This window comes from Mobula birostris, chromosome 6, assembly GCF_030028105.1.
Source record: "Mobula birostris isolate sMobBir1 chromosome 6, sMobBir1.hap1, whole genome shotgun sequence".
Lineage (NCBI taxonomy): Eukaryota > Metazoa > Chordata > Chondrichthyes > Myliobatiformes > Myliobatidae > Mobula > Mobula birostris.
Window position 1 is genome coordinate 131631639 of NC_092375.1, and position 23371 is coordinate 131655009.

Here is a 23371-nt window from a genome sequence, read left to right on the forward strand (position 1 = left end):
TCTATTCCATAGAAATCAGGGTATCTGTCTGCAGCAGTATTCAAGAGGATCGTCAAATGCTGTCTGATCACTGCAGTCTGCAAAATACAGGTCTTTTCACTTTGATTAAAGTTAATCCCTACAGTTGAAATCAATTCACATGTAATTAAAATAATTGAAGAGTAGATGTCTTCAGGAACTTTTCGTTGGCACTCTTGTGACAACTTCATAAATACTCCTCACTTTTTAATAGTAATTTTAAATTAATGACCTTTGATATTTTTCTTATGTTCTAAACATTTCCAGTACTGAATGCCATCTTTGATTCAGAACTACAACTTTTTTCCCCCTCTCTGTATCTCCATGGTCATTGAAACTTCTGGGAATTAAGACACTTGCCTGTATTCTTTTGCAAGCAAGATAAACTTTGTTTTAGTCATTTCCATTAAGAGTTATCTCAAACCAACTTCTCTGGTTACTATCTGACTAATTTGCATTTTTGGAAGAGGCAATGGTATGGACATTGTGATTGGTGTAAACATAAGATTCTGTAGCTGCTAGAACAACACATAGAAAGTGAGGATATTCAGCAGGTCAGGCAGCATCTGTGGAGAAGAATAAACAGTTGACGGTTTAGGGTGAGACCCTTCATTAGGACTGGACTGGACATGTTTGATGTAGTCTGCAAGGATTGTCACCTTGTTGTGGTGGCGAGGCTTGTGAGTTCCTGCAGTCTCGAGAGTGATACTGTCTGGAGTTTGGACATCTAGCACTTAGCTCCTGGTGGGATCACCCATGGCATTAAGGTCAATTGGGAGGTTCCAGACAAAGAATGATCCAACCAAGACCTCAGTGGTGGAATTGGCAGAAGATAATGACACCACAATGGCAGTGAGGGGCAGTGAACAGGTCAGGATCCTGTTCTGTCAAGGGATGTGTGATGGCTGTCCATGTTTCAGCCTGTTCATTTTAAAGTCATGCACAGACATTCTCTATTAAGGTGATCCAGGTTATGTTAATCCCGGATCAACCTCTACAACCACCTGAGGTCCTATCTATAGACAATTCCTTTGGAGAACGTCATACTCGACTGGAGTGATTGCAATAATACTGACAAGGAAGCGGGTAGTAAAAATTGAAACCTGTGGGATCAAACTTTGGCTTGAGAATAGGAAACAGAAGCTGAAGATGAGTGTTGTTTAGAGATTGCAAACCTGTGGTGACCAGTAATGTACTATAGGGATCTATGCTAGGACTTTTGCAGTTTGTTGAAAAGGCTGTGCTGTATGTTCATATTTTTCATATATATTTCATATTTTCAGTGATGGTCAAAAACTGATTTATTTGTGTAATTAAATGTCTTACGATTTGACATCCTTTGTAACTGTCATTTTTTCAGTGTTGGTGAACACCTAAATCAACAAGTCACAAACTATTTCAGTTGTTTTTTAAAAAGAAAATATTCTATCCATCTATATACTACTGTCAGCTTCAAAAGAAACTCATTAACTAAAATTTACCCTGAAAGTTAAAATGAGTAAATGATAATCACCGCTGAAAGAAAGCAGGAGTAGAAGAAAAATCTACCTTTATAGATTCTATGTGTAGAAACAATTTTGGGAACATGGAATATGTGACTACAAATGAAATGGCATAATCCATGTCTTTCATAAAGACCTATATGATATTTATATAATAGAAAAGTTTTGCTATTATTTTCAGTTTTACCTTAGAACCTTAGTGGTGTATTGGATGTAGTAATTCTAAGTGCATTTGCGATTGATCATGTGACTGGTAGTTCTACTCAAGTTTAACTGTGTAATCTGGCCCAAGCTCTTATTTTTGCAGTCAGCAAAACTTCGGCATCTTCCAACATTCCTGACTATCTCATTGCTGCGTTTCAACTTTGATTTTGCCAAGTGTGAAAGGTACAAGGAGACAGGATGCTACACTTTTCCAGTCAGACTTGATATGCGGCCATTCTGTGAGCAGGTAAATCATAACTTCAGTTTTATAAATTCAAGATTTTCATCCTATGTAATCATATATTGTTTTTCTCCATGGATGATCTCATTTTGTTTTATTCAGTTTTTTCCATAAACCCTTCTGTGTGAGGCATGTAAAAACAGAAAACTAGTTAGGTTAAGCAGCAGAGAAAGAGCAGGAGTGATAGGTGAAACAAGGAGAATAACTTGGGAGCTTTGAGCAGCACCCAACTGGAAAGTTTGGAAACCTGAAAATATGTAGTTCATTCAGGTTTGCCGATTGAGTAGAGAAGGCAGTGACTTGCTGCAGTTTGGAGCTTTCAGCAGCAGCCAATCGGCGTTTAGGATTGATTGGCAGGAACAAATTAAAATAAGGCAGAGGCAAGTGGAGTGTCCATCATTGTGGTAGGACCAACCAGTGTAGGTGTAATACAGTGAACGGTAGGGCACTGAGGAGTGTGGTAGAACAAAGGGATCTGGGAATACAGGTCCATAATTGAAAGTGGCATCACGGGTTGATGGGGCTGTAAAGAAAACAAATGCTTTTGGCACATTGGCTTTCATAAAACAAAGTATAGAGTACAGGAGATGGGATGTTATTTTGAAGTTGCAAAAGACATTGGTGAGGCCTGATTTAGAGTATTGTGTGCTGCAGTTTTGGTTACCTACCTACTGCAAAGCTATAAATAAGATTTAAGGAGTACAGAGAAAATTTACCAGGATGTTGCCAGGTCTGGAGGACCTGAGTTATGTGGAAAGATTGAATAGGTTAGGACTTTATTCCTTGGAACATAGAAGATTGAGAGGAGATTTTGATAGAGGCATACAAAATTATGAGTGGTATAGATAGGGTTAATGCAAGCAGGCTTTTTCCTCTGAGGTTGGATGGGATTACAACTAGAGGTCATGGGTTAAGGGTGAAATGTGAAAAGGTTAAGTGGAACATGAGAGGAAACTTCTTCACTCAGAGAGTTATGAGAGTGTGGAGTGAACTACCGGCTTGATTTCAAAATTTAAGGGAAGTTTGGATAGGTACGTGGATAGTAGTTTCACAGAAAGGGTGGTGTGTATTTAGAATGAGCTGCTGGAAATGGTGGTTAAGATGGGCAGTTTTGCAACATTTAAAAGCTAGCAAGTGCATGAATAAGAGAGGTTTGAAGGCATTGGCCACGTGTGGGTAGATGGGACCAAGCTCACTGGGTAACACAATTGACAAGTGAGGCTGAAGGACCAGTTTCCATGCTGTATGACTTCATAACTTTACAATGCTAACCATTAAACAAATTTTGTTTTTCAACTCCATTGTTGCCTCCCATACTTCTGAGGCTTTTCTTTTAATTTGCTGAATTAAATTGTTCCTCCAGACTTGGCTTTCAGTCTTCTTGTACTATGGTAGCACTTTTATCACTGACTAAGAGGATTATGTGATCAAATGATATACCATCGTAAGAACATGTAAACCAGACTAACATTTCAGTGTGTTATCTAGGTGTGCAGCACTGTGAGATGTAATTCTTCTGTTGGAATGTTATGCTGAAGTCTTATCGACCTGTTTAGATATCTGAAGAGGAAGAGGGGGAATCCTGTGTCCCATCTAATGTGTATCACAAGGCCACCGATTGATAACCCCTCTTTCGGTGAAATGGCTTGGTATCAAATTTACATCTTACTTTGTAATGGGTGCAATTTAACTACATGTTGTTGTTATAAAGACTGCTACAAGCAATGGAGCTCTTCTTGAATTTCCTTATTTTGTCTCGTAGGATAACCTGGCAGACACAGAGTATGAACTTTTTTCTGTAATCATTCACAAAGGAGGATGCTATGGAGGGCATTACCATGCTTACATCAAAGACATTGACCAACTGGGCACCTGGTTCTCTGTAGTAAGTTGCCTACTGTAGAAAACATCTCATTACAATTGATGTATTAGATGCTGATATTGAATGCCACCCTCTATTTGTACAAAATACTGTGCTGTTTTACCAGTAAATGAAGGTTTTAACTTGTTTTTCATTATTTATAAACTATTTTACCTCCTTTTCTTGTAATTTATGACACTTATTGACCATCTTACACCATTGTCATTGTGTTGTCATGCATCTGTGTGACCTATCCAATTATAACACCCGGTAGGGTTTCTTAATGCTAGTTATTTAAAAGTTTTAAGCAACTTTGTTAAGTGCTTGGACCATGCAGTAAGTAGAAAAGAACGATCTAGAAAAAAATGATCCCATAATGCCACAGATATCAAAGTTGCTGGTGAACGTAGCAGGCCAGGCAGCATCTCTAGGAAGAGGTGCAGTCGACGTTTCAGTCCGAGACCCTTCGTCAGGACTAACTGAAGGAAGAGTGAGTAAGAGATTTGAAAATTGGATTGGGAGGGGGAGATCCAAAATGATAGGAGAAGACAGGAGGGGGAGGGATGGAGCCAAGAGCTGGACAGGTGATTGGCAAAAGGGATACGAGAGGATCATGGGACAGGAGGTCCGGGAAGAAAGACGGGGGGGGGGGGGGTGTCTATCCACGGCCTCCTCTACTCTAGAGATGATGCCACACTCAGGTTGGAGGAGCAACACCTTATATTCCATCTGGGTAGCCTCCAACCTGATGGCATGAACATCGACTTCTCTAACTTCCACTAATGCCCCACCTCCCCCTCGTACCCCATCTGTTACTTACTTTTATACACACATTCTTTCTCTCACTCTCCTTTTTCTCCCTCTGTCCCGCTGAATATACCCCTTGCCCATCCTCTGGGTCCCCCCCCCACCGTCTTTCTTCCTGGACCTCCTGTCCCATGATCCTCTCGTATCCCTTTTGCCAATCACCTGTCCAGCTCTTGGCTCCATCCCTCCCCCTCCTGTCTTCTCCTATCATTTTGGATCTCCCCCTCCCCCTCCAACTTTCAAATCTCTTACTCACTCTTCCTTCAGTTAGTCCTGACGAAGGGTCTCGGCCTGAAACGTCGACTGCACCTCTTCCTAGAGATGCTGCCTGGCCTGCTGCGTTCACCAGCAACTTTGATGTGTGTTGCTTGAATTTCCAGTGTCTGCAGAATTCCTGTTGTTTGTGATCCCATAATGCCAGATATAGTTGTTAAATAAGGACAATATTTTTGTTCCTTTTCATAGGAAAGAGTTAGCCAAACCAATCCCACTGTGCATCTAGAAGATACCTAATCTATACTTTAGTACTTTGACAGCTCTGATCAATATTCCTTGGTGTTCAAACCTAAGAAACCTTCATTTGACTTGGCATCCACAGTATTTTGGAAGATAATTCCATGTTTCCACTGCCTTTTCTGATTTTTATCATTTTTCTTTTGACTGGGAGGCTTGAACTTTCTGTCATATTGTGATGATGTTAATCGTGTATTTTCTGCTTTGGATGTCTCATTATAACATGGTGGATCATGTGGTCATTTTCCACCCTGATACACCTGAGGAAAATTTCACATGCAAATGAACTAACACAAATGGAGGCCGGTGACTAGTGGCGTGCCATGGGGGTTGGAGTTGGGGTCCTTGTTATTCATTATTTATGTAAATGATTTGGATGTGAGTGCACAAGACTTGATCAGTAAGTTTGCAGATAACATGAAATTAGGAGGTGGTGTTGATAGTGAAGTTATGATAGATTACAAGGGGAGCTTAATCAGTTAAGAAAGTGGGCTAAGGAGCAGCAAATAGATTTGGAGATGAGTGTGAGCTGATGCATTGTGGACTGTAATGGAACAGAGGGACTTAGGAGTACAAGTGCATAGTTTGTTGAGAGTGGTGTCACAGGCAGACAGGGTGGTGGAAAAGGTGTTTAGCATCCTGACCATCAGTCAGGGCATTGAATATAGGAGCTGGACATTGTGTTGTAGTTGTATAAGTTGTTGGTGAGGCTACACTTGGAGTACTGTTTTGGTCACCCTGTTAAAGGAAATGGGTGGTTAATAGAAAATAGATGTGACTGTAAGACATAAGAGCAGAATTAGGCCATTCTGCCCATAGACTCAGTTCTGCTATTTCGTCATAGCTGATTTATTGTCCCTCTTATTTCTTTTGCCTTCTCCCTTTTATTTCTTTTGCCTTCTCCCTTTGACACACTGACCAATCAAGAACTCATCAACCTCCGCTTTAAGTATAGCTAATGATTTGGCCTCTACTATCGCCTGTGTCAATGAATTCGGCAGAATCAGTATCCTCTGGCTGAAAAACTTCTTCCTTATCTCTGTTCTAAATGGATGTCCACCCCTTCTGAGGCTGTGCTGTCTGGTTCTAGACTTCCCCACTATAGGAAGCATCCTCCCTACTCTGTCCAGGCCTTTCAATATTTGATAGGTTTCAGTGAGATCCCTCCCCCCCCACCCCCAATTCTTCTAAACTCCAACAAGCACAGGCCCAGAGCCATCAAATGCTCCTTGTATGTTAACCCTAATAAGCTGCCAGAAGAAATGATCGAGGTAGGTTAAAATAGTGTCGTTTAAGAAGCACATGAATACCTGGGACATGGGCTGAATGCAGGAAATTTGGACTCGATGGTGGATACCATGGTCAGCATGAGCTCGTGGGGACAAAGGCCTGTATCCATGCTGTGTAGCTCTATGACTCTCAAGTTAGAAAGGCTTCAAAGTAGACCCTAGCTTCCCATTGTAATTTAGTGACCTGTGGCAGGATCATAGCAACTTTTAAAATCTATAAACATGCTGTCATTTACCTTCATTGTTATGTGTACCACAATCCAAATAGTGGAATGGGGAACTAGACAATATTACACGAGCTGAGATTAGGAAGTGTCCTTGAATGAGACATTGGGAGTGATGTGGAGTCAGGGCTCTTGCAGGTGATGTTTGCGGTGAAGCTTGCTGAAATTTCTGGAGCCTGGCTACTGGACCTAAGTCCAAAGAGAACTGACTGTAAGCTCTGTGGTCAAAAGGGGACACTGGCTCATATACCTTCTGGGTGTAAAACAGCTCTAACTCAAGGATGGTTTAGATGGCGCCATGATAAGGTGCTTCTGGCTCTTGCTGACACACTAGAGTGGGAAAGATGCAAGAAGAGGACGGCTGGTACAGATTTGAGGAAGGCCACCACCTTCATCAAAGAGGGAGCCAGGCCTTTCGTAACCAAACAACCAAAGCCCAATCTGCTGCTAACAGGTAGGTCCTGGGAGATGAGTGTCGATGTGGGAAGGAGGCTGCAGTTCCCGGATGTGGTGAACACAACCCTACGCCCAGACATTGTACTGTGGTCAACTGAAGACAGGAAAATAATTCTGGTTGAGCTGACTGTGCCGTGAGAGGAGGGATTGGGAGAGGCCCACGAGAGAAAGGCCTTGAAGTACCAGCCCTTACTGCAGGAGTGTAAAGACAAGGGATGGCAGGCATGGTTGTTCTCTGTGGAGATCGGCCGCAGAGGTTTCCCAGCCAAATCAGCATGGCGGTTGTTGTCAGCTCTGGGCCTGGATGAAAGGAGCAAAATCAAGCAGCTCGTAGGATGGGGGAAGAGGCAGAACGAGCCTCTTGTTGGATTTGGAGTAGGCGAGAGGAGGAAAACTGGAAGCCAGGAGCAGATGGGCAGTGAGTTGGCCACCATTGCCGGCCCACCAACTGGCGTGTCATGGTTAAGGGTCGAAACACTCTTTGAAGGTTGGGAGCCACCTGATGACATCTGCTCCTGTCTGAAGGCTATGGTTACCTTATAAGGTATCTGGAGAATGCACCCTAACAGGTGTATGTAACAAGTATTCACTGAGTTCAGGTCCAGTTATTTATAAGAAAGAAAAAATGTCCTTTGAGTTGGGTTGGGTTTGGTTTGGCTGTGTTTGGAGCAATTTCAATTTTAACTTTAAACCTGAGGGAAACTATGTTTTAAAGGGGTCCGATGGCATTAACCTATTGATAATGACAACATTCCTCTGCAAGTAGAGAATTTATTTAATCAGGTCTGTTATCTCCAAACTTAACATCAATAACTACAAAGCACATATCTATATCTGCATTGCCTTTTGCAGAGAAAAGTTCCAGAATGCTCCAATTCTGTCTTGTCTAAATGTTGTTCATGACCACAGCTTCATTTACAACATAGAACATAGAACAGAAGTCAAGTCAAGTTTATTGTCATTCAACTATATACATGTATATAACATGTACATAGAAATGAGGCAATGTTTCTCATTGTCTCATGTGTAAAGCACATAACACACATTAATTTACGAAGGTAAGGATACAATCTACAGATGAATCACTCATAAATAACAAATTAAGGTACACTAATATTAAATATTGTAAGCTATGGAATAGCTTAACCAGGGACACTTTGAATATGATGCGACAGGGAGTTCAGAGGCCTAATGCCCAGGGGGAAGAAACTGCTTTCCATCCTGACCGTTCTTGGTTTTTATGCATCTGAGTCTCCTGCCTGATGGTAGAAAGAGAGGATGATGGATGGATGGGATCATTAATAATACTAAGGGTCCTATGTACGCAACGCTCCTGATAAATGGCCCCGATGGATGGGAGGGAGACCTCTATGATCCTCTCAGCTGTTTGCACAGTACTTCGTAGGGACTTCTGGTTTGATGCTCAGCTGCTCCCATACCAGATGGAGAGCCAACTTGTCAGGACGCTCTTAATGGTGTTTCTGTAAAACGCTGTTAAGATGGTTGGGGGTGGGGTGGGAGGCCTTGCTTGCCTCAATCTTCTTAGAAGTGGGAGGCACTGCTGTTCCTTCTCATTCAGGGAGGTGATATTAAAGACCAGGTGAGGTCATCCGTGATGTCAACACCCGGGAACTTTGTGCACTTAACTCTCTCTACAAAGGAGCCATGCATTCGCAGAGGGGGATGGTTTGTCTGCACCTTCCTGAAGTTCACAACAGGCCCTTTAGCCCACAATGTGCCAACTTTTTCACCTACTCCAAGATCATTCTAATGCTTCCTCCCCACATTCCCACACAGCCCTCCTTTTTTCTTTTATTGTGTGCTTATCTAAGAGTCTCTTAAATGTCTTTAATGTATCTGCTTCCACCACCACTCTGGGCGGCACATTCCATGCATCCACCACACAGTGGACTTCTGATATCCACACCCCCCCCACCCCCCCCATACTTCCTTCTAATTACCTGAGACTTATACCCTCTCGTTGAACATTGCTGCTTTGGGAGAAAGGCAGTCCAGTTATCTATGTCTCCTATTTGTTTGTAATAGTCTTTGAGAAGATGCTGTGAACAACAAGAAGCAATTGAAACACAACGTAATATCCATCAGGGATGTATTGAAAGTATTCTTGCACCTATCTCAGCTGGTAATCTTCATATTATTAGGCATAGGTATCCAGTTAAATTTTGCAGTTGGAACATTGGAAGCCTGTAGTCTGCACCAGTTTGATGGTTAGTAGGATAGCTAGAAGGTGATAAGTGGGTGGGAAAGGTAAAGGACTAGAGATGAGAGAATTTGAGCAAGGGAGAGTGTCCCTCCTCCTTCCCTTTCTCCTCTGGTCCACTCTCCTCTTCTATCAGATTCCTTCATCTCCAGCCCTTTACCTTTCCCACCCACCAGGCTTCACCCATCAGCTTCTAGAATCCTTCTTCCCCTCCCCCCAACTTTTTATTCTGCTGTTTTCCCGCTTCTTTTCCAGTCCTGAAGAAGGGTCTCATCCCAAAGCGGCTGTTCATTTCCATGGATGCTGCCTGACCCTGCTGAGTTCCTCCAGAATCTTGTGAATGGTTGCTCTCACCACAAATGGTATTTTTGGAGTTATGCACAATATGACAGCAACAACCCTGATCAGACTGTGATCTGTATAATAATGCTGTGTCCTCTTTGTAGTGGTGACTGACAGTACAGAGATATATTCCCTTAATGGGACTTTAAAACGAATTTGCAGTTGGAGGCTCAAGTGACTTCTAAAATATTAAGCTTCAATTTTACTTGTAAGTTAAGTATCGTACCCCGACGAGATTTTTCTGAACCCCTATAACTTAGATCAATAATCATGAAATTGCTGGAAATATATCTTAGGGGTAGAATTTCCTTGCCTTTAGAAAAGCATGGATTTATTAGGATTTCTCAATATTGCTTTGTGTGGGAGGTCATGTTTTATAAATTTGGTTGTTTTTTGAGGAGGCGTCGAAGAAGATTGTTGAGGGAGGACAGTTGTTGGCTACATGAATTAAGAAGCATTTGGCAAGGTCTCATGTAGTTTGCTTAATTAGGGTAGAGTTAAAATATGTTGTGTATGGCACATCACTAATAAGTGGCCTTTTCAGGATGAAGAGAAAACAGTGATCAGCTCAACTAAAGATCCAATCAAGGAAGCCAACCAGTTGGAACTGGGAGGTCCCCTCGAAATTCTGAGAGCTATTCTAGTCCAGGTATGGTATTTGGTATGGAATCTTTGCATATGCCTCAGCCTGGAACAGCACACTGCTGCACCTTCAAATTACTCAACCTTTAAATGTAATGATCCAAAATATGGCCAAGTGAAATTGTGTTTTTCAAGGAAAGCATAACACTTTGTTGGCTAACTTGATCTTGGCTTCTGGAAGATGTGCTTTGTTGCAATTCTCTCAAATATTGTGTTAAATACTGTATGCTAACATCTTTGAATACGAGCCAACTGGGAATTTTTAACGGATAAAATGTCATTACAGCTTCTGGCTCTGTACTTGAAAAGAGTCGCTTGAATGCACTGCTGTTCCCTACCCTGTACCTGCTAAGAACCCTGCTAACTAGGGTAACTAGGTTTACTTTGCTGTAGCCCTGGCAATGTACCAAAATTATAAATTACATTCTTGAAATAAAATTCAACGTTTTCTTACTCCATTCTCCCATCTGTTCACTTAGATAGGACCCGATGGCATACTGGTTGACCAGCTGGGCCAGAAATTACTGGAGAAGGTTGGTGTTGCATGGAACAAAAAGTATCGCAAGCAGTGTGGGTCTATAAGAAAGGTAGGAAACTGCAGTGCGATTACGAGAATAATGAAAATTGAATGGTGCACCAAGTTGTTTTCCCAGTAAATGGTTTGCACTGTATTACTACTTTTCATTGTTGGGGGTCAATAACTGCTGGTGAAGCTGTTTTACAAGAGAGTTGCATATTTATTTATGATTATTTCCAATTATGAGCTATATTATTGTGCTGTTTTGTTATAGTGCTCTTGGTCCTGGACTCCCAATTACTCACAAGTATATACACTTGTATTTTCTTTTAAAAAAAATTGCATTGCTGTAGTACCATGTGAGAATCCTGGTGCTCCCACTGCTGCATGGCTCCTTACGGAGTGGGTTGCCAAGGCAATATACAGAAGCTGCTCGTGAGTACTGACGTTGATCAGGTTAGGATAAGCAGGGCGATTGTTTATAAATCCCACCCCAATCCTAAACTTTCCCTTTTCACTTCCTGTTGAATGTAATGAGGTTGCTGCCTTCCCTTCTGTTTGCTTGGCTGCAAGGCTGTCCGTAGCCTGGAGATTTCTATGTAGCACATTCAAAAGTGGTTGCTGGCCATTGAGCTTCTTGCTATAGCGAGGTTTCCCTACTGGAGCGAGCCATGCATCCAAGCAAAGACAGGCAGAAATAGCCTCAACCATCATATCCAACAGGAGGTGACGAGAGAAACACATGGGGCAGCCATGACAATACCCGAGAATGCTTGCATTTATTATGCCAGCCACAATGGAGTCCTAAGTCCTGCATCTTAGCACTGAATGGCTGCCCCACTCTTCTTGGGCTGCCCAACACCAGTTGTCAGAACAGCAGCATTGTTGGTAGAATATGTCTATGTACTGCTATAGTTCAACATTGATTCTGTTAGTGCTGTCATTTCTGTGAACACGTGAGCACTCAGCAAAATACCAGAGAATGTTGAATATTGTCTTTGACCTTACCAGTATTTACCTGGGGGCAAACTTGTGGTTCATATGTCCAACAGTCACTCAGTAATTGTTTCTGAACATGGCAATGACATTGAATCCTTTAATTTGTTTGCTTTGCTATGTAATCACTATGAGGAGGTTGCTGGTGTTTGGTAACTGGTCAATATCAGCATCTAATTCATTTACAAAGCATAAACTGGAAGGAGCTTTTCTTGAACATGTAACAACTGCTATTCCCTGACTGGGCTTAAACCAGTTGTAAATATCAGTCAGTGCCAGTCTTCTTCCTTTAGGCATTACAGCTATATTCTAGTGCTGTTCTGTTTGATGGAGGGTTCTATTATAATCTTTCCCCTTTTATTTCAGTTTCTGGAGAGGCATCCTGATGTGTTTCTGCTAAAAGCAAATGGAACAAGGGTTGCGCTAAAACCGACTGATCACGGTTGCCCAGGGCAACAGCTCCATAAATCCAATAAAGTCAGAAAGGCACAAACAGGAAATACCACAGCCATCAGTGAGCAAGGGATTGATGCAGGGAGAACGCAGTCCATCACATCTACTTTTGAAGAACATTGGTTCGATTTTGATGATTCCCAAGTGCGACCTATCCGTGAGAAAGACATTGAGAAGCAATTTCAGGGCAAGGAGTGTGCGTACATGTTGTTTTACAGAAAATCTCGACTGCAGCGACCAGAACAGGGTACAGTATATTGTAGATTATACTTTAGAATATCTCAATTGACCAGTGATTCTTCATTAGACAAAAATTCTGCTGTATCATCATTGGCTGTAATAGAGTCATAGAGCACTACAACACAGAAACAGGCCCTTTGGCCTTCCAGTCTGTGCCGACCTTTATTTTTAAGCTCTGAATAGTGACCAATCGGCACTTGGGATTGATTAGCAAGAATAAATTAAAGGAAGACGGGCAAGTTCAGTGGTCATCATTGGAGCGGACAGGGTTAGAGTGGTGAGGCTTTAGCTCTTCGAGGCTTCAGTCAGAGAAAACAAAAAAGAAAAGCTCCAGGTAGAGTTTTTTTTTCCTTCCTTTCTTTACATCTGTTCAGTTAGGACAGTAGAGATGCCAAGAAGAAAGTGGAATGCTCATCTTATGGGATGTGGGAAGGCAGGGAGACTTCCAGTGTTCCTGACGACTATAACTGCAAGAAGTGCATCCAGCTGCAGCTTCTAACAATCTGTGTTAAGGAGTTGGAGTTGGAGCTGGAACTGGATGAACTCCAGATCTCTCGGAAAGAGTCCTCAGCATTCTTAAGTGTGAGAGTGAACAGCCAGTAGTCACGGTCCATGTAGGTACCAATGACGGACAAGTTGAGTCATGAAGTTTTGCATAAGGAGTTCAGGGAGTTGGGTGCTAAATTAAAGGGTAGGACCTCCAGGTTTGTGATCTTAGGATTGCTTCCCCTGCCACATGCTAGTGAGGCAGAACTAGGAAGATTATACAGTTTAACACGTGGCTAAGGAGTTGGTGTAGGAGGAAGGGCATAAGATTTTTGGATCATTGGGCTCTCTTCCAGGGAAGGTCGGACCTGTACGGGAAGGACTGTTTGTACCTGAACTGGAGGGAGACTAATATCCTAGTGGGAAGTTGTGTTAATGCTGCATGTGGAGTTTAAACTAGAGTTGCAGGGGGATGGGAACCCGAGTGCTAGAACAGTTAGTGGAGAGGTTGTGGAGACAGATCTTGGTAAGATCTCAGACAAAGTCAGGAATCAAAAGGTTGAGCATGGTGCAACTAGTGTCCTGAGCTGCGTATATTTTAATGCATAAAGTATCGTAGGATAGGTGGATGAGCTCAGGGCATGTATCAACACTTGGAATTATGACATTATAGCCCATTGGTGAGACTTCGTTGCAGGAGGGACAGGACTGGCAGCTCAATATTCCGATGTTCCATTGTTTTAGACATGACAGAGTGGGAGTGATTAAAGGAAGAGAGGTGGTGTTACTAGTCAGGGAGAATAGCACGGCAGTGTTCCGTCAGAACAGACTGGAGAACTAGACTAGTGAGCCGTGATGGGTGGAACTGAGAATTAAGAAAGGTATGACCACATTAATGGGGCTATACTACAGACCACCTAACAATCCATGGGATTTAGAGAAACAAATTTGTAAAGAGATCGCAGACAGTTGCAAGAAACATAAGGTTGTTATAGTAGGTTATTTTAACTTTCCATATATTGACTGGAAATCCCATACTGTAAAAGGACTAGATGGATAGAGTTTGTCAAATGTTTTCAGGAAAGTTTCCTTCATCAGTACATAGAAGTCCCAGCGAGAGAGCATGTGGTACTGGATCTTCTGTTAGGGAATGAGGGGGAAGGTGACACAAGTTTGTGTAGGGGAATACTTTACATCCAGTCAACACACACAAAGTGCTGGAGAAACTCAGCAGGCCATGCAGCATCTATAGAAAAGAGGAAGCAGTGGATGTTTCATGCTGAGACCATTCATCAGGACTGGAAACGAAGACGAGAAATCAGAGTAAGAAGGTGGGAGGAGGGGAGGAAGAAGTACAAGGTAGTAGGTAATAGGTGAAACCAGGAGCAGGGGAGAGGGCAAGTAAAGAACTGGGAAGTTGATTGGTGAAAGAGATGAAGGGCTGGAGAAGGTGGAATGTGATAGGAGAGGATAGACCATGGTAGAAAGGTTATGGGAGGAGCACCAAAAATAGGTGATGGTGAGAGGGGAAAAGGGAATGGAGAACAGTGAAGGAGAGGGAAGGGGGGCAATTATCGGAAGTTTGAGAAATCATGGTATCAGGTTAGAGGCCACCCAGACAATATATGGTGTTGCTCCTTCAGCTTGAGTTGGCTTCATCATGGGCAGAAGAGGAGGCAGTGGCCTGACATGTCAGAATGAGAATGGGAAGTACGATTGAAATGGGTGGCCATTGGGACTTTCTGCTTTTTCTGGCAGACAGAGCACAGGTGCTCGATGAAGCAGTTTCCCTATCTACATTAGGTCTCACTGATATATAGGAGGCCACACTGGGAGCACCAGATCCAGTAGATGACCCCAACAGGCACACAGGTGAAGTGTCGCCTCACCTGGAAGGACTGTTTAGGGCCCTGTATGGTAATGAGGGAGGAGGGGTTTGGGGCAAGTGTGGCACTTGTTCCACTTGAAAGGATAAGTACCAGGAGGAAGATTCAGTAGGGATGGATGAATGGACAAGAGAGTCGCATAGGGAGTAATCCCTACGGAAAGTGAGTGAGCGTGAAAGATGTGCTTGGTGGTGGTGTCCAGTTGGAGGTGGCTCCAGTGCATCTAGTGACCATAGTGCCATTAGTTTCAAAGCAAATATGCAAAAAGATAGGTCGGGTCCACGGGTTGAGATTTTAAATTGGAGAAAGGCCAATTTTGATGGTATCAGGAGTGATCTGGCAAGTGTGTATTGGGATGGGCTGTTTTTTGGGCAAAGATGTACCTGGTTAATGGGAGGCATTCAAAAACGAAATTTTGGGAGTGCAAAGTTTGTATATGCCTGTCAGAATAAGAGCTGAAGATAACAACTTTGGAAACTTTGGTTTTCAAGAGGTATTGACTGCCTGGTTAAGAAATAAAAAGTGGTGCATATAATGTATAGGTACTTATAGAATATACAGAATGCAAGAGAACACTTAAGAAAGGAATCAGGAAGACTAAAAGAAGGCATGAAGTTGCTCTAGCAGACAAGGTGAGCGAGAATACTAAGGGATTCTACGGATGTGTTAGAAGCAAAAGGATTGAAAGGGAAATAATTGGTCCTCTGGAAGACCAGAATGGTCATCAAAGTGTGGAGTAAAAACAGATGGGGAAGATCTGAAATGAATTCTTTGTATCTGCATTTACTCAGGAGATGGATACAGAGTCTATAGAAGTGAGGTAAAGCAGCATCAACTTTATGGAGCCTTTACAGATTACAGAGAAAGAGGTGTTTCTACCCTGAGGCAAATCAGGGTGGATAAATCCCCAGCGCCTGACAAGATGTTCCCTTGGACCCTCTGGGAGGCAAGTCCAGAAATTGCCGGGGTCCTAGCAAAGATATTTAAATCATACTTAGCGACTGCGGAGATACCAAAGGACTGGAGGATAGCCAATGTTGTTCTGCTGTTTTAAAAAGGCTCTAAAAGTACACCAGGAAATTAACTGTCCAGCTCTTGGCTCCATCCCTCCCCTTCCTGTCTTCTCCTATCATTTTGGATCTCCCCCTCCCCCTCCCACTTTCAAATCTCTTACTAGCTCTTCTTTCAGTTAGTCCTGACGAAAGGTCTCGGCCCGAAACGTCAACTGTATCTCTTCCTATAGATGCTGCCTGGCCTGCTGTGTTCACCAGCAACTTTTTTGTTTGTTGCTTGAAATTCCAGCATCTGCAGATTTCCTCATGTCCAGGAAGTTATAGGTTGGTGAGTCTGACATCAGTTGTGGGAAAGTTATTGGAAGGTATTCTAACAGACTGGATATACAAGTATAAATATAAATATTTGGAAAGACATGGACTGATTAAGGATAGTCAGCATGGCTTCGTAAGTGGTAGGTTGGGTCTAAGCAAGCTGAGGAAGATATCAGGAAAGTGGATGAAAGCAAGACAGTGTCTACATGGACTTTAGTAAGCCATTGACAAGGTCCTGTATGGGAGGCTGGTCAAGAAGGTTCAGTTGCTTGGCATTCAGGATGAGGTAGCAAATTAGATTAGACAGTGGCTTTGTGGGAGAAACAAGGAAGTGGGTTGCCTCTCTGACTGGAGGTTTGTGACTACTGGTGTACCGCAGGAATCAGTGTTGGGCCCTTTGTTGTTTGTCATCTATATCAATGATCTGATGATGCAGTAAACTGGATCAGCAAATTTGTGGATGACACCACGATTGAGGGTATAGTGGGCAAAGAGGAAGACCATCAGGGCTTGCAGAGTGATCTGCATCAGCTAGTGAAATGGACTGAAAAATTGCAGATGGAACTTAATGGAGACAAGTGCGAGGTTTTTCACTTCGGTAGGACCAACCAGGATAGGTCTTACACAGTGAGCTGTAGGGCACTGAGGAGTGTGGTGGAACAAAGGGATCTGGAAATACAGGTCCATAATTTGTTGAACGTGGTCTCACAAGTAGATAGGGTCATAAAGAAAGCTTTTGATACATTAGCCTTCATAAATCAATGTATTGGGTGCAGGAGATGAGATGTTAGTACCTTTAGGAAGTATTCACCCCCCCTTGGAACATTTCATGTTTTATTGTTTTACAACATTGAATCACAGTGGAGTTAATTTGGCTTTTTTGACACCGACCTATAGAAAAAGACTCTTTTCATGGCAAAGTGAAAACTGATCTCAACAAAGTGATCTAAATTAATTACATATATATTAAACAAAATAATTGATTGCATTAATGTTCAACCTCTTCAAATCAGTATTTAGTAGATGCATCCTTGGCTGCAATTACAGCCTTAAGTCTGTGTGGATAGGTCTCTATCAGCTTTGCACATCTGGACACTGCAATTTTTCCCCATTCTTCTTTACAAAATTGCCCAGGCTCTGTCAGATTGCATGGGGATTGTGAGTGAACAGCCCCTGAGTTGCTGAAAAACAAATCTTCTCCCAAGTTGCAGTTCTCTCGTAGACTGCATCAAGTTTTTCTCCAGGATTTCCCTGTATTTTGCTGCATTCATTTTACCCTCTACCTTCACAAGCCTTCCAGGGCCTGCTGCAGTGAAGCATCCCCACAGCATGATGTAGCCACCACCATGCTTCATGGTAGGGATGATGTGTGGTGCTTGGCTGATGCCAAACATAGCGTTTAGTCTGATGGCTAAAAAGCTCAATTTTGGTTTAATCAGACCATATAATCATCTTCCCACTGACTTCAGAGTCTCCTACATACCTTCTGGCAAACTCTAGCCGAGATTTCATGTGAGTTGTTTTCAATAGTGGCTTTCTGTTTACCACTCTCCCATTAAGCTGTGACTGGTGAAGCATCCAGGCAACAGTTGTTGTTTGTGCAGTCTCTCCCAACTCAGCCACTGATGCTTGTAACTCCTCCAGAGTTGTCATAGGTCTCTTATTGGCCTCCCTCACTAGTCCCCATCTTGCACTAGTTACTCAATTAGGCAGATGTACAGCTGTGCAATATTCTTTCCATTTCTTGATGATTGACTGAACTGTATTCCAAGGGATATTCAGTGACTTGGAAATTTTTTTGTATCCATTTTCCTGACTTGTGCTTTTCAATAACTTTTTTACAGAGTTGCTTGGAGTGTTCTTTTGTCTTGATGGTGTAGTTTTTGCCAGGATACTGACTCACTAGCAGTTGCACCCTCCAGATACGGGTGTATTTTTTACTAAAATCAATTGAACCACCTTGACTACACACAGGTCTCCAAAAACAGTTCTCCATTTAACTAATTATATGACTTCTAAAACCAATTTGACTCCACCACTGATGATTTAGTGTATCATATTAAAGGAGGGGGTGAGTATGAATACTTATCCAATCAATTATTTTGTTTTATATTTGTAATTAATTTAGATCACTTTTTAGAAATCTGTTTTCACTTTGACACAAGTCTTTTTCTGTTGATTAGTGTCAAATAAGCCAAATTAAATCTATTGTGTTTCAATGTTGTAAAACAATAAAACATGAAAACTTCTAAAGTAGGTGAATACTTTTTATAGGCAGTGTATTTTGAAGATGTATAAGATGAGGTGAGGCCTAATTTGGAGTATTGTGTGCAGTTGTGGTCACCTACCTGCAGGAAAGAGACACAGAAAATTTTCAAGGATGTTGCCATGTCTGGAGGACCTGAGTTACTAAGGAAAGATTAAATACATTAGAAGTATATTCTTTCGAATGTTGAAGATTGAGAGGAGATTTGATGGGTGTTTATGAGGGTGTAATGTTGTATCAGGTTCATGGGTCTGGCAAGTGAGACCAGGAAATGCACTGACTTCGAATAGGTATGTTAATGACTTGTTTATAAACAGTAAAAACTTGACCACATATTCATGCTCCCCAAGTTACAGACACTACAAAGCTGAATACTCAACAAACGTGCTTAGTTAAAAGTGCGCACAGAACATACCTTCCTAATAATCAGATGCATTATTGCCTAAAACAAAGGAAGAAGAGAGCAAACCCTTCCATCTACTATTTTATATACCAAGGATATTTGAAAATGGACACTAGCCAGCTATCCAGTGGGAAAATCAGCTGCAGTTTCTAAACTAACCAGTCACCACAGAAGTTTCTTTCAACAATCAGAATAAGGCATGCCTTCACAGGACAGAGGCAAAGTTTGCAAAAACATCAAAGGCCTCAAGATACACCAAAGCAGGTCCAGTTGTGGAACAAATGTGATTCAAGTGCAATGCACGGACTCAACATTCAATGAGACGATGGTGAACTCCAGCCAGGAAGCACCCCACAGAGCAGCAGGTCTCTCCACACCTGACCCGCCCCTGTGCCAGAGAAGAGACCAAGTGAGTGTCCCCTCTGGCACCCTAATCCACTCATCAAGGAAAGTGAGGTTCAGATGGCCTAGATCATCAGATAATGTATCTTGGAAACAGCTCGATGACCTGGATTGCATCTTGGAACCTACACTGGCAGTGATTCCCTCACAGCCATTGTATTCAACTTTGTTAAAGAGTGATTCAGCCCAATGGAGAAGAAGGGGGATCTTAAACCTTCATTTCAACCAAACAGGAGGGTAAAGGAGATTCGCCACCTGAGAAGTGAGATAAAGACCCTGAACAAACAGTTCAAAAACAGTTCACCTGATGGAAAAGAAGCTGTCAAAGATCTAACCAGCGATCTGCAGGAACGAGTGAAGCAGCTGCAAAAGCGAAGGCGGGAGAAAGAGAGAAGGAGAGCACTGTTTGTTAAAAACCCATTCAGGTTCACCAGGTCTCTTCTCAGCCAGCAAAAATCTGGCACCCTAACCAGCTCAAAGCAGGAGGTGGATGAATTTCTGTGGGAATCACACAGTGATCCCTGTAGGAATCAGGAACTAGAATTCAATCCAGAAGTCTCCTAACCAAGAATCCCAGCAACTGAGCTGAATATGGTGGAGCTCACATTGCAGGAGGTTCAGGATATCATCAAAAGAGTGAAGTCATATGCCACCCCAGGACCAAATGGTATACCCTACATGGTATGTAAGAAATGCCCATAGCTCCTCCAGAGGTTTTGGAACATAATGAGGAAGATTGGAACCAAAGGTGCTATTCCACCAATCTGGAAATAGCTGAAGGATGCTTTGTTCCCAAGGAAGATGATCCCTCTACAATCACCCAGTTTAGGACAATCTCCCTCCTTGGTGTGGAGTAGTTGTCCGAAAGAACTTCTTCTTAGTGGTTCTCCATTAAGTAAGAAGTCAGCCATATCAACATATCCATCCAGAAAGGTGGCACCCCGGGTTGTTCTGGATGCCTTGAACACATCACTATAATCAGCCAATTGATCCACAAGGCCAGGCAGAATAAGGCACACCCTCACAGTACAGAGGGGTATAAATAGGGTAAATGCAAGAGGGCGTTTTCTACTGAACTACAACCAGAAATCATGGTTAAGAGTGAAAGGTGAGAAGTTTAAGGGCAACGTGAGGGGAAAACTTCACTCACAAGGTCGTGAGTGTTTGGAATGAGCTGTCAGCACAAGTGTTGCGTGTGAGTTCGATTTCAATATTTAAGAGAAGTTTGGGTAGGTCCATGGATTGTAGGGGTATGGAGGGCTTTGGTCCAGGTGCAGCTCGACGGGAGTAGGCAGTTTAAAAGGTTTTGGCATGGACTAATGAACTGAAGTGCCTGTTTCTGTGCTGTACTTCGCTATGACTCTAACTCAATGACCTGTTCTTCTGCTTAGTCTCATCTAGCCACACCTGGGCCATAGCCCTCCATACCTATCCTATTCACATACCTATTGAAGCTTCTCTTAGAGGTTGCAAATAAATCCTCATCCACCACCTCTGCCAGCAGCCTCTTCTACACTCAGATCACCCTCTGAATGAAGACATTTCCCTCTCAGGTTCCTTTTAAATATCCCACCTTTCATCCTAAATCTCTAGTTCTAGTCTGACCCAATCTGATGGGGAAAAACCTGCATGTATTTACCCTACCTATACTCCTCATAATTTTGTATATCTTTATAAGATCTCTTCACATTCTCCTATACTCCAAGAAATAAAGTCCTAAGCTATTTAATTTTTTCCTATAACTCAGGTCCACCAGTCCTGCAACATCCTTGCAAATTCTCTGTGCACTTTTTCAAGCTTATTGTCCTGATGATCTATTTTAGGTTTGTCAAGGGTCTTGTTGTTTTATGCTACCTATGAGCTCCTAGCATCTGTTCACCCAGCCTAAATCAACCCAGCTGAAGATGGGGCTGAATGGTCAGGTTCTCTGTGGGGTTAAGGTTGCATTGCTGGTTTTAAATGTTCAGAAATATGTCAGCTCCCACTGGCAGTTGTAATGTGCTAACCAAGTTTGATAAGTCTGCATATCTGTCGATGGATTAAAGAATTGAATTTTACATGAAACCTAATTGAATGATTTACTTGCACTGTAGTTCAAACTTCGAGTTGTTTCAGATTATCTAACAGTGTAAAATTGGATGTAAACAAGAAATATAATCAGTGATCTGTCCTGTTACACTGCAGTTTCTAAGCTGTTATAACTCCAGCATTAATTACTTCTGCATACATTTTGCCATCCTTGTGCTTTATTCGGCTAACTTGTGCTTAGTTTTAGTGGGATATGTTCATATGTGAAAATGTATTCTCAAAATTAATAAACCATAAACTTTACGGAAAGTTAGTATTTATTTACAGCTTGATTGTGGGTAAAGTATTTATCAAACCCTGTGATATCTTGCTATTTAATAGTAGAACTATTAATATCCATCTGATTTTCATTGAACAACATCAACATCTGTGTAGTGTTTGTTTATCATTTGGTTAATGGAAAATATGGTCTTTAGATAGTAATCAGTGTAATGTTGCATCTGATAATTCAAAAATGAAAAGATATTTTGACAACATGCAATGTAACAGTAATCACCTTCATTGTAATTATCTTGACTCTCAAATGTTTATGCTAATTCTCCATTAAGTTGCCTGAGTAGAGAAGACAGCCATTCACCTGAAGCATTAATTACTTTCTCTTTTGCAAATCAACACCAAGCATTCTTCTTTATGATAATTGTATTTAAGACACTAAATGTTTGGTTTTAAGGGAAGACATTATAATCAAGTTCAAGGTACAGGGCTATGGTTAGATTGAAGAATGGTACAGAGAATTTATCGTAACATGATTTAGTAGCTTTAGAACAGATGACAATTAACCTCCATTTGTGTTGTAAATTGTATAACCTTAGTCACAGCAGCAATGGAAGGGTTGAATGTACTGCTACTGGCTTTTATTAGACTGCGCTGAAATTATATGATCTTTTTTGTTCCTTTGGTGAAACATTGTTTGTTTCATTTGTTTCCATAGCTAGAGGAAATTCAAGGTATAAAGTACCAGCCAACTTGGAGGAGGAGATGGCCAGCTTAGATGCCAGTCTTCAGAAACAAAGGTAATTTCCATAACACAATTAACAAGATTTGTTCTAAGAGATGACCGTTTGGCATTGTGTGTTTTATATTAGAAGCAATCCAAGAAATGTCAAGAATCAATGATTACAATAGGGATCATTTCAGAAGCAAAAAAAGGTCCAGATGTATGACAAGGCAGAGCAGAAAAAAAGCACTGTAAGAGAAATAATGAAGGGGTCCACAGCCTCGAGGTGCCAATAAGCTCAGAATTAAAATAGTGAATTGAACCTTTATTTAGTTTGAGTAAAGTGTAGCAAACACATTTCATAACATGGGATATGTTCAAACTAAAGTTAACTATGCTCACACACTTTGCCAGCAAGTCCCTCCTAAAACAGATTTCAGTCATTAGTGTAAACTTAATGTTCATGGATGTAGACTAATGTCCTATTTATAGTTTTGTATGTGTGATTTTAAAAAAAACCTGAAATTAGTAAAATAATCATGTTGGTTTTATTAGTGATGCTTTGCACACTGCTCTTTAGTACAATCTTGGTAATTAAGATGTTGGAAAAGATTTGTAGCTGGGTTGTGGATGTTGTTGTTGAGTAGCTCGCCGAGCTGGCTCGTTAGCTTGCAGACGTTTCATTACCCAGCTAGGCAACGTCACCAGTGCAACTTCAAATGACATGTTGGTAAATGTTCGTCTTTTATGTGTCCTATGATTAGTCCGTATGTGTGTGTATGGGTATATGTGCCATTTCTATTGGTTACCGATTATGTGATCCGCGATTGGTTTGTTAAAATCCAAGCTACTCAACAACAACAGAATCTTGGTATATTTATCAAATCATTTAACTATAGTTTAAAAACATTTGCTTTGATTCTGTTGAAATCCACTTGCGGCCCTCAAATGATTAACCAATTTGAATGTTTTGGTTGCTAATTGGTTGAAAGCATTGCAATTTAGCCTTTCTTTAGAAAATGAACTGTATTATAATCACACTAGAATTG

At 41.7% G+C, this 23371-nt stretch overlaps 1 protein-coding gene across 3 annotated transcripts in view; it reads left to right on the forward strand.

Moving 5' to 3' along the window:
- usp40 (ubiquitin specific peptidase 40) overlaps positions 1–23371 on the forward strand; it is a 131806-nt gene that overhangs the window by 33579 nt on the left and 74856 nt on the right. For all 3 annotated transcript variants that reach the window (XM_072261331.1, XM_072261332.1, XM_072261333.1), the window contains 6 exons: positions 1828–1971; positions 3728–3850; positions 10223–10327; positions 10800–10907; positions 12200–12533; positions 22317–22398. In XM_072261331.1, the coding sequence (XP_072117432.1) occupies positions 1828–1971; positions 3728–3850; positions 10223–10327; positions 10800–10907; positions 12200–12533; positions 22317–22398 (896 nt within the window). The remainder of the gene's footprint in view (positions 1–1827; positions 1972–3727; positions 3851–10222; positions 10328–10799; positions 10908–12199; positions 12534–22316; positions 22399–23371) is intronic.